At 51.3% G+C, this 11,301-nt stretch overlaps 1 protein-coding gene across 3 annotated transcripts in view; it reads right to left on the reverse strand.

Annotated features, from left to right (window-relative positions):
- Positions 1 to 306: 306 nt before the first annotated feature.
- The window catches only part of Jup (junction plakoglobin), a 27,130-nt gene continuing 16,135 nt past the window's right edge, over positions 307 to 11,301 (reverse strand). For 2 of the 3 annotated variants that reach the window (XM_021211573.2, XM_029546066.1), the window contains exons 5-14: positions 10,321 to 10,522; positions 9,194 to 9,338; positions 8,553 to 8,656; positions 7,394 to 7,732; positions 6,189 to 6,464; positions 3,576 to 3,726; positions 3,330 to 3,451; positions 1,964 to 2,003; positions 1,662 to 1,827; positions 328 to 1,162 (exon numbers count right to left, since the gene is read on the reverse strand). In XM_021211573.2, coding sequence (XP_021067232.1) covers positions 1,676 to 1,827; positions 1,964 to 2,003; positions 3,330 to 3,451; positions 3,576 to 3,726; positions 6,189 to 6,464; positions 7,394 to 7,732; positions 8,553 to 8,656; positions 9,194 to 9,338; positions 10,321 to 10,522 — 1,531 coding nt within the window. In that variant the 3' untranslated portion in view covers positions 328 to 1,162; positions 1,662 to 1,675. Of the gene's footprint in view, positions 1,163 to 1,661; positions 1,828 to 1,963; positions 2,004 to 3,329; positions 3,452 to 3,575; positions 3,727 to 6,188; positions 6,465 to 7,393; positions 7,733 to 8,552; positions 8,657 to 9,193; positions 9,339 to 10,320; positions 10,523 to 11,301 lie in introns of all 3 variants that reach the window. The other variant, XM_021211572.2, reaches the window with a different exon arrangement.

An 11,301-nucleotide genomic window follows, 5' to 3' on the forward strand; every position in this document is an offset into this window, starting at 1 on the left:
ATAGAAGACATCTAACGTTACAGCAGGGCAGCAGAGGCTGGAGCCAGCAAGGAGCTTGCCTGTGGAGCAAGACAGCCTGGTGTCCTTACAGCAGGAACTATCCTACAGGTCACCTCTCCTGTGTCCCTGATGGGACCAAATCATTCAATGGACTCCTGTTCTTCAAACCCTCCCTTCTCCTCATTTGTCTCTCCAACCCTGCCCGAGGACATGCAAGGTTCAGCCAAGTGGGGACAGCAGGAGACGTCTGTCACACCTATGACGCACCTTACTTCCTCTACACCATAATGCTTTTAACAGCCTCCATTGGATCTCTGTGTTATTTTATTTTATTTGCTTTGGTCTATACAAAAACACAAAGAAAAGAAAAGCCAATAACCAAAAAAAAAAAAAATAAAGCGTTGATAATAAGACTCTCTGAGGGGACTTCCCTTTCGGTCCCCCACCCCCGCCCCCAAACCCGTGTGCAGGAGGTGGTGGGAGTCAAACAGGAGGGGGAGAAGAAAGCCCCTCACCACACACCAGAGGGGTGAGCCCGAACACTTCTGCAGGTCAGATGGGCCAGTGTGGAGCGATGTGAGAGAGGGCGTCACCAAGAGCTCTCCCCTTGGGAGGGTCAAAGCAGAAACTTAGCATCCTGAAGGAAAGGGCAGGTCCTGGCAGGGGCACTTAATGTCTCCACTCTCCCCACTGACCCCCAAGAAGGTCCCTGAACTTTTCAAAAGAAGCTTTGGATGTCAGGGGTCGGGGCCTTGAACCTGTGTCTTGGATATCCCAGGGCAGGGCAGTTGGATGCTGAAGTCCAGTGAGAAAACTGGCCCCCGGGGAAAAAAAACCAAAAAAACAAAGGAAGGCCTGGGGGGTGGGGGGTGGGGGGAGTCCAGGCAGCTGGAGTCAGCAGAGAGGGCTGCTGTGCAGGGACACAGGCTGAGTCTAAAGCTTTAGTGGCCATAGCCATAGTGGGGACGGGAGAAAGTGCTGAGCCTGGATCCCTAGCCCAGGACAGAAAAGCAGGAGCAGACACCATCCCAAAATCCCTACGGAGGAACTCTCTGGAGCATATGTGTTCAGCAGGAAGTCCAGGCCGGCTCCTGGGGCTCAGGTACTTTTCTGTCTCGTCCCACAGTCTGCTCTTGAGAGCTTTCCAGGTGAGAAACAGGGCCTGTGGGGCAGGAGGACACAGAGGTCAGCTGCTTGACAGGCCTGTCTCCCCGAGAAGTTCAGGGTGCTATTGTGACATCTGCTTACGACCCCAGGGGGGAAAAAAAAAAACAAAAACTGGCCTTTTTCTTCATTTGCTTAGAAGTAGTTGGAGGAGCATGGCCTGGCCAGCCAAGCAAGGGACAAGTATAAAGGAGGACCCATGCCCCTGCCCCCGCCCCCGCCCCCAAGCTGTGCAGGCAGCCTGAAAGAAAACCTAGTCAATAATTCATCATCATCATCATCATCATTATCATCATCATCATCAGAAAAGCAGGCCAAAGCACAACAGATCAAAAAGCACAGGATTGCCACACTCCTTCCCCATCCCCCAAAATGAGCCAGGGTTTACAGCGCAGGATGGAAAGGTCCCCACCAGACCTGAGAGAAAAGGAAGTAGCACTGTAACCATAGCAATCAGGCTGAGGGCAAGGCTGCTGAGAGACAGGAAGGGGCCTTACTGAGGTGGAGCCGGCTAGGCTAGCATGTGGTCCGCAGTGGGGTAGGGAGGCCTCAGGCCGTCACTGTAGGTGTCCATGGGGTAGTCTCCATCCAGGTCCATGTGCATGTCCAGAGGATCCAGAGGCACATCGCTGGAGTACATGGGGCGGTAGGTGGCATCCATGTCTGGGGACGAGAAAGGAAGGCTTATCCGGAGATCTGCAGGCAGCACATGGTAGAAGAGCAGGCCCACGGCTAGAGACCGAACTCCCTCCCTACACCCCACAGCCCCAGGCTCTGGGTTAGGGCTCCACACACTCACCGTCTGCGTAGGGCTCGTTGATCGGGATCATACTCTGGGCCTGAGGAAGGACAGAAAGACATTGGAAGTGTGGGGAAAGAATCCTCAGGCCTGCCTTTTCCACTAAGGAACAGAGAGGTGCCCCAGACAAGGGGCCAGGAGACCGTCCCCAACCCCCAGAGGAAGAAAAGAGAGCACCATGCCCCCCAGGCCCTGCCCTGGGTAGAGGTCCTGACACTAATGCTTTGGGCACACACAGTCCAGAGCAGCTGTGGGGAGGGAGTGTCGGGAAGAGACATAGACACGGGGTGTGACCAGCTACACAGTACCCGTGTGCAAATTAGAGCAAGACAACCCTGGATGTGTGTGTGGGCCAGTGACAGGGTACCTGTCTAGCATGGCCAAAGCCCTGGGTCCCGTGACACAGACACAGACACAGACACACATACCACGTGCTCAAACCCTTTATATTCATGTGGGCAAAAGAGATATGTAGCTGGGAAACAGTGGGTGGATCATGCCTGCAACCCCAGCACTTAGGAGGCTGAGGCAGGAGGATTGGTGGAAAGTCCAAGGTAGCTAGGGGTAGAGTGAGACCCCAATTCCTGTTAATTCTAGCATCCAGTGGTCAAGGCAAGAGAAGCGTCATACATTCAAGGCCAGCCTGGGCTACATATATAGCAAGACTTTCTCAAAACACCACTCAGGACTATAGATACAGCTCAAGGGTAGAGTGGCTGTAGGATGTACACGAGGCCCTGATCTGACTCCCAGTATGAAAAGATACCCAAGCAAACAGACGAAACCATACACAAAACAAAACACAATAAAAAACTAGACATGTTTCAACCTGCTATCTCTTTGTCATAAAGGATCTCCACTGCTGGGCTAGAGAGAAGTTAGAAGTAATGGCTGCTCTTCCAGAGGTCCTGAGTTCAAGTCTCAGCAACCACAATGTGGTCATGACTCTCTCTATAAAGGACCCCATTGCAAAATAAAATAAATAGCTAGCCAGGTATGGTGACCCATGCCTTTAGGCCTTTCAGTCACAGAACTTGAGAGGTGGAGACAGGAGGATTAAGAGTTCAAAACCGGGGCTGGAGAGATGGCTCAGTGGTTAAGAACACCGACTACTCTTCCAGAGACCCTGAGTTCAATTCCCAGCAATCACATGGTGGCTCACAACCATCTGTAATTAGATCTGATGCCCTCTTCTGGTGTGTCTGAAGACAGCGACAGTGTATTCATAAGCATAAAATAAATAAATCTTAAAGGCTACCCCTCTCTGAGGCTCTCTGCTATGCCTCCACAGAGAGCAATGAGCTGCCCCCACCCCCCGCCCCATGCAGCATGCAGCTTGCACAATCAGAAGCAGTCTGATACTCACGGCCTCCCAGGCGGCTGGGTCATGCTTGAAGAGCGAGTTGGTGAGCTCCACGGACACTCGCTTACGGTAATCCGGGTTCTTGTCCTCGGAGATGCGGAACAGGACAGCAGCAGCGTAGGTTGCTGAGCGGAGAGGGAGGGAAGTTAAGACCAAGTCAGAGGCTGTCAGTGCTGCAGCTGGAGGAACAGAGCCTCCTCCCTCTGGTGCTCCCCCCCCCCCACACACACACAGTCACAGGTCCCTCACCGGTGCCCTCATTGCGGGAGTGGAGCAGTTCCATGAGAGGGGCAGAGGCGCCCTCTGCATCAATGGCATCGGCAGCTTCCTTGTCCTGGGCCAGCTCGCAGAGCACTCCTGCAGCCACACGCTGGATGTTCTCCACAGAGGAGTACAGGAGCTAGAAGAGAGGACATGGGTGGAGTCGAGGAGTGAGGCAAGCCAGGCTGCACAGCAGCCGCACTGCCCAGTACTGCCCAGCCCTGCCCTGTCTTGCCATCTTAGGAAAGAGAAAGCCAAGGAAAGCATAAAGAAGGAAAGCATAAAGAAAGGGCAAAAGAACAGACCAGCCCCTAATACCCGAGCAGACACAGCCGCTGCTAACATGCCAGCATGTGGCCAGTGTATTTTATCACAGACCTATTATTATTATTATATACTATATATTTTATATTATATGATTTATTATAGTATATATAAATATATATAGCATATACTATACTATATATGCTATACATAGTATAATATATACTATGTATAATATATATATATACATGTATACTATATATAAACACACAATATATATGTGTATATATATATATATGTATGCATGTATATATATATACACATACATACACACATATATATATATATGCATGCTTTTGTTTTTCCAGGCAGGATTTCTCTGTTTAATAGCCCTGGCTGTCCTGGATTCCCTCTGTAGACCAGGCTGGCCTCAAACTCAGAGATGCGCCTGCCTCTGCCTCCTGAGATCTGGGATTAAAGGTGTGCCCAATCTTGCTATAGATATTTTTGCACGTCTGTATGTGTGTATCGTGGTGACTGTGTTTTGGGACACATGTGCATTTGGATGCATGTATTTGTGTATGAAGATGCGAGGTTGGAGTCATGTGTTCCCTTCCATTGCTTCTAAATTTTTCAGGCAGGGTGTGTCTCTGAACCTGCAGCTCCAGGTCTGGCAAGGCTCACTCCCCCTGTCTCTGCTCCTCCCCATGCTTGGGTTAAAAGCTGCTGCAGTACCTGAGTGCTGGGATCTGATTTTGGCTCCTCGAGGATGCACGGCAAATCCTCACTGACAGTCATCTCCCAGCCCTACCAATAATGCTTATTCCTCCTTTATTTTGCCTGCCTTGGTAGAATAAGGCATTTTCCTGTGTATTATTTCAAAGTCTGTCCTACAAACCTATGAGTTCATACCACTGAAGGTAGGACGGGATGAAACCTTAACTCTGAAAACTAATAAAAAATATTTTCAGCCCGGCAGTGGTGGCGCACACCTGTAATCCCAGCACTTGGGAGGCAGAGGCAGGCGGATTTCTGAGTTTGAGGCCAGCCAGGACTGCACAGAGAAACCCTGTCTCGAAAAAAGCAAAACAAAACAACAAACCACCCCCCCAAAAGTAACAGAGTGAAAAGGAAATAAAAGAGAGAGTGAAGTTTAAAATATATATATATTTTCAAAGGGAAAAAAATCTTGGGCTGGGGATGTAGCTCGGGGGTGGGGGTGGGGGGGTGGGGGGGGTGGAGGTCTTGCCCCTGAGCTTGGCCTTGGACTCAATCCCAAGGACCACAAAGCAAAACAAATGCATCCCTTTTGTGAGACCTCACTGCACACAGTTGTATGATGTACTAAAGCATTCTTCTGTTTTGTTTTGTTTAAAAGATAAGGTCTTGCTATTAGCCCAGGCTACCCCTAGAACTGTCTCTCAATCCCCCAGTCTCAGCCTCCCCAGGGCAACATCGCACACTGCCATTCTTTTTTTACTTATTTATTTATTTATTTATTTTGTTTTTCCGAGACAGAGTTTCTCTGTGTAGCCCTGGCTGTCCTGGAACTCTCACTCTGTAGACCAGGCTGGCCTCCAGCTCAGAAATCAGCCTGCCTCTGCCTCCCAAGTGCTGGGATTAAAGGCCTGGGCCACCACTGCCCGGCTCTTTATTTTATTTTTTTAAGTCAAAGATTCAGCTCACTCTGAATCCAAGGCTGGCCTTGCAAGGCTAATCCTCCTGCCTCCGCTTCTCAGTGCTGGAATGAGAAGCATGTACCACCACGCCCAGTGGTTTCCTTCAAAACTACTTCCTCACAGTTAGACAAAGAGCTGGTTTTTAACAGCTGTGTCTGCAATTGTTATCTCTGTCCATTTAGGTTATGATTTCCCCCAAGGGAGAGTCGGATCTGAATTCCAGGTCAAAGGATAGCTCCCAGATCGCCCTTCCCCCAACTTGGTAGGGCACAAGACGCTCAGTTTATCCAACCCTCGAGTTGGCCAATTTGACAGTGGAAAATGGCCTCTCACTGGGAGCTAGATTTCATTTCTGTAAATTCCTGGGCCATCTGCTTATGAGCCACCTGGGAGCCACTTGTTGACTCTGCGCGCACCGCACTTCTAGGACCCAGGGTTAATGAGCTCCGGTGTGCCGAGGCGCTCGCTCCTAGGTTCCATGTGTCTGCGTTGCGGCTGCATTTCACGCAGGCTCTCGTGAGCTCCTCCCTCGCTTCTAAGCTCGGAAAGCCACTGAGCCACCCTTCTACACATTCCCTAGACTACGCCTGGCCCACCCATTCCAAACCGCTCAGCAGCACCTGGGGACAGATCTCCTGCCCATCTGTACCGGACTCACCTGGACAAACAGGGGAATGGTGTTGAGCCGGAAGATCTCCATGCGGTTCATGGGATCCCGGGCAAGGATGTGCAGGGCTCCGGTGCAGCCCTCCACTATCTCCTCCATCCTCACACCATCCGTGTAAGGCTGCTGGGTGCCTGCAGCCACATGGCGCTGAGCATCCTGGTGGGCCTTGACCAACAGTTGGACGAGGCGGGGAATGACGGCAGCCTCCTGCAGAGGGGCATGGTTGGCTGGGCACAGAGCCAGGTTCCGGATCAGGCCGATAGTTGCCTGTCAAGAAAGGAGGCACTGATGAATGGGGGAGCGGGTAGTCCTTAAACATCTGGGGGTTCCCAGCTCCCCGGCTTTAGGCATTTTGTCGTCCCTGTTATCTCTTCTGAATCTGAGTCCCACTGCAGCAACAACTGCAGTGTCAGGAGCATCCTGGTTACCCGGAACCAGAACTGGCGGCTTGTGGGCGGGGCTTCTGAGCTAAGGTTAGGGCTTTAGCTCAGTTAGTAGAGCGCTTGCCTAGAACACACAAAGGGTTGAATCCCCAGCACTGTACAGAGCGGGTGTGATGACACAGAACTATAACCCCAGCAACTGGAGAGAGGCTGAAGCAGGAGGATCAAGGTGAACCTCGGCTACAATTTGGGGTTAGCCTGGGATACCTGAGACTGTACTTTTTTAAAAAAAAATAATAATTAAAAAAAAAAGGATCTAGATTGCTAAGGTGGGACATGTTTATAGTATTCTCAGCAGTCAGGAACCTGAGGCAGGAGGACTGAAAGTCTAAGGACAGCCTGGGCTGCATCTCAGGGTCCTTGTTTCAAAAAGTAGCCAGAGTCAGGAATGGTGACAAACACCTTCAATCCCCGTATGCGGGAGGCATGGAGGCCAGCCTGGTCTACAGAACTCCAGGACAACCAGAGCTATAGAGTGAGACCCTGTCCCCCCAAAACAAAGTAAGTAAGTGAATAAATAAGTGAATACTTTAAAAATAATAAAACAAATGGGGGAGGGGCAGATAAACGAAAAGACAGCCTCTGGAGCAGAGCCATTGCTGAAGCAGAAACAGCCACGAGAGCTCCTTCCTAATGTCTAGGTCCTGCTCCTCTCAGACCCTTACCAAATCCCTATGACCCTGAGCAGGGGACACACCCCTCACCTACCGCCCCCACCCCACCCCTGCAGTGGCTGTGGCCTTTACTGGGTACCTTGACCAGTGGCCACTGGTTTGGCTGGTTGAGCAGTTTCACAATGGCCGGGATTCCATAGTTGAGGCGCACAGAGTTCTGGGCCATCTCAGCCTCAGGGTGCCGGCTGGTAAGGTGGCGCAGGGCGCAGACAGCGGGCTCTGTGATGTCGTCTTTGTCTCCGGCTCTCAGGATGGCGTGGATGAGCGCCTCCACGCCACTGTTCTGCGTCACCAGCGTCTTGTTTTTGCTGTTGTTGCAGGTCAGGTTGGAGAGGGTGCCCGTGGCGCAGGTGAGAACATTGACGTCATCCACACTCAGTTGGTTGACCAGGATCTTCAGCACACTCTCCAGGCCCTCCTGAGACAAGAAGTGCATGCAGGGTAAGGGACACGGCCATCTCTATACAGCCTCTCCAGTAGGTCCACAGGAAACGAACAGGCTGAAGGACTTGGGCTTGCTTGTATATAGCCGGGAACCTTGACCTCACGGCCTCCCATGCCCTGAGGGAAGCCCTTAGCAGGAGGCTGAGAAAGGCTGGAGCACTTCCACAGACCCACAGCTGCAGGCCCGCCTCTCAGGCCAGTGTGCTTCATTCCTGCTGGCCGCAGGAGGCCTCTGGTCAGGAGGAAGTTAGCAAGGGGTCATAGGCTTTGAGGGCATAGGCGGCAGCGGCAGCCTTTACGTACTTCTTACTTTGCTGGTGGAGCCTCAGACTTGCCCTGAAGCCGCAGTGCTTTGTGGCTAGTATTTTATTTATGTATGTGCGTGTTTTGCCTGCCTGTGTATCTGTGCACCATGTGTGTGTCTGTGTGTGCCCGGTGCCCTCAGAGGCCAGAAGAGGACATCGGATGCCCTGTATACCAGAGCCATAGACAAATGCTCTTAACTGCTGAGCCATCTCACCAGTCCCTGTAATACTGGTCCTGTCCCAGGGTCTAGGCCCAAACTGTCCCCTCACCTGAACCCCAACTTAAAAGATGTCAGCCCACTTCCTCTTCCTTTCCCAAGCCCTAAGCAGGATGAAAGCCGCCCCTTCCCAAATAAAGGCGCGATGCCATCTGGGCCTTTTCAGCCTTAGCCATGAAGGAGGAGGACTCACGGGTCCCAGAGGTCATGTGCCCAGGTGGAAGGCTGGCATGGTTTAAGAGACTGGCCCAGGCCTAGCCTCCTGTCTCACCTGCTTGGTGGCCACATCTGAGAGATTGCGCAGGGTCCACAGGCAGTTCTGCACCAGGCGAGGGCTGTTGCTTGTCAAGTGCTTGCCCAGAGCCTGCATCCCACCTGGGGAGCAGACAAGAGTCTTGTCAGTTCCAAGGGAGCCAGATTGTCAGGGCAGAGACCCTACCCTGATTCTCCTAACCCCAGAAGTCACTCTTTTTTGTTTGTTTGTTTTGGACTTTTGAGACAGGCTTTCTCTGTGTAGCCCTGGCTGTCCTGGAACTCACTCTATAGACCAGGCTGGCCTTGAACTCAGAAATATGCCTGCCTCTGCCTCCCAAGTGCTGGGACTAAAGGCATGTGCTACCACTGCCTGGCTTTGTTTTTAATGTTAAAGATCATTATTGTGTGAGTGTGTGTGTGTGTATGTGTGTGCGCATGCGAGCGAATGCAGGGAAGGGAGTGTTAGGTGGAGGGGGATTGTGTAGTACCCAGAATAGGGCATCAGACCCTCCCAATTTGAGCTACAGGCAGTTGTAAGTCACCAGATGTGGATATTGGGAACTAAACTTAGGTCCTCCGGAAAAGTAGCAAGAGCTCTTAAGGTTTGAGTCTACCCTTGGGTTCCCCCACAAGTCACCTTGTGGTTCTCACACTCACCAGCCTCCACGATGGCAGGCTTGTTGCTAGGACACACGGAGAGCACCTTGAGCACACGGCTGGTGGTCCACAGAAGCTTCTCGTAGCTGTAGTTCCTCATGATCTGCACAAGCCCTTGGGGTCCCCCATTGGCCAGGATGATCAGCTGTCGGGGGTTGGGGGAGGGGAGAGAAAGGCTGAGTGTAAGACAGAAAGTGTTTGTGCATGTGTGTGTGTGAGGGGGTGACACAGCTGTCATTATGAAGCTTCTGCTAAGCTGTAAATGGCTTCTGAGACTATCAAGCCAACATCTCGGGTGAAAAAATGGTATCAAATGCTGGCAAGGATGTGGCAAAGGAAAGCTCGTCACAGCCATTACCATTGATGGTGGCATAATGAACTACGATCCTTTTGGAAAGAGAGTTAACCCATGGAGTTAGTCTAGATGTGCTTAAAAGTAAATAAATAAAAATCAAAAGACCTGGCCGGGCATGGTGGCGCACGCCTTTAATCCCAGCACTCGGGAGGCAGAGGCAGGCGGATTTCTGAGTTCAAGGCCAGCCCGGTCTACAAAGTGAGTTCCAGGACAGCCAGAGCTATAGAGAGAAACCCTGTCTCGAAAAAACCAAAAAGAAAAGAAAAAAAAAAATCAAAAGACCTTTTGAGCTCTGCCAGGTCTGGTATTGCACACCAGCAGTTGGGAGACCAAGACAAGAAGATGTAGGATTCCAGGTTAGCCTGGGTTAATTAGACCCTGTCTAAAATACACAGGGGGCTGGAGACAGCTCAGCAGTTAGGAGCACCGGTGGCTTTTTCCAGAGAACCTAGGCACCCACATGGTGGCTTATAACAATTGGTAATTTCAGTTCTAGGGGATCTATCACCCTTTTCTGGCCTCCAAGCCGTCTTTCCACCCTTCCTCCTTTTCAACTCTAAGGACTGAATCCAAGGTCACTCACCATTATTCTATTCTATCACTGAGTTATATCCTGATCCCTAATTCTTTTCTCATCCCTAAATTATTAGTTCTGAAGAATTGAGAACTAGAGTAAGACACACATTCATCTGTGTAGACACATCAATACGCCTTCCCGGAAGTGGCCGGAAGCCACTACGATGATGCTGTAGGCTTTGATGGAGGGACCCACCTTGCTCTCCTGGTTGCCATAGGCCAGGAGCTGCAGGCAGTCTGTGGTGATGGCCAGGAACTTAGGGTTGTTCTTGTTGAGTAGGGGCACCATCTTCTGCAGCCCATCTGCCAGACGCACCGCCATCTTGGCGCCCTCCTGATAGAGCAGCAGGTTGTGCAAGGTGGTGATGGCGTAGAACAGGACAGACTCTACGGGGGAACTGAGGAACAGGCAGGACCCACGTGAGCCAGTTGCCAGAGCCCAGGGCCTGGATGTGGGTCTGGAAGGAGTCCCTGCTCTATCCAGAAAGCTCACCCTAAATCAACACCCCCATGCCAATATACCCTTACCAAAATCTCATTCTTTCTTAAGCACAAAGCCTTTTTAATTTTGCTCACGTGTGTGTGTGTGTGTGTGTGTGTGTGAGAGAGAGAGAGAGTGTGTGTGTGTGTGAGTGTGTGTGTGTCAATGTGAATGAACGTGTATGGAGGCCAGAAGACAAATTCAGGTGTGCTCCTCAGGAACACAAATCCCCCTCTTTAGACACAGGGTCTCTTACTGGCCTGGAGCTCACCAATTAGGCTAAACTGGTCAGCCAGCAAGCCCCAGGGATGCTTCTGGTCTCCGCTTCCCCACTGCCAGGGAAGCACTTTACCACATCCAGCATGTTTACATGGCTGTTGGAGATTAAACTTGGGTCCTCATGCTGGAGAGGTAAATAAACACTATTGCCTGAGCCATCTCCCCAGACAACCCTACCCTTCCTTCCTTCCTTCCTTCCTTCCTTCCTTCCTTCCTTCCTTCCTTCCTTCCTTCCTTCCTTCCTTCCTTCCTTCCTTTCTTCCTTTTGGAGACAGGTTCTCACTATGGAGCCCTGGCTAACCTAGAACTCTCTGTATAGATCAGGTTGGCCTGGAACTCATAGACATCTGCATATCTCTCGACCTCTTGAGGGCTGGGATTAAAGGAGAGCCAGCCCCACCACGCCCAGCCAGCCCT

Source organism: Mus pahari, chromosome 14 (assembly GCF_900095145.1).
Source record: "Mus pahari chromosome 14, PAHARI_EIJ_v1.1, whole genome shotgun sequence".
In the NCBI taxonomy this organism is placed as follows: domain Eukaryota; kingdom Metazoa; phylum Chordata; class Mammalia; order Rodentia; family Muridae; genus Mus; species Mus pahari.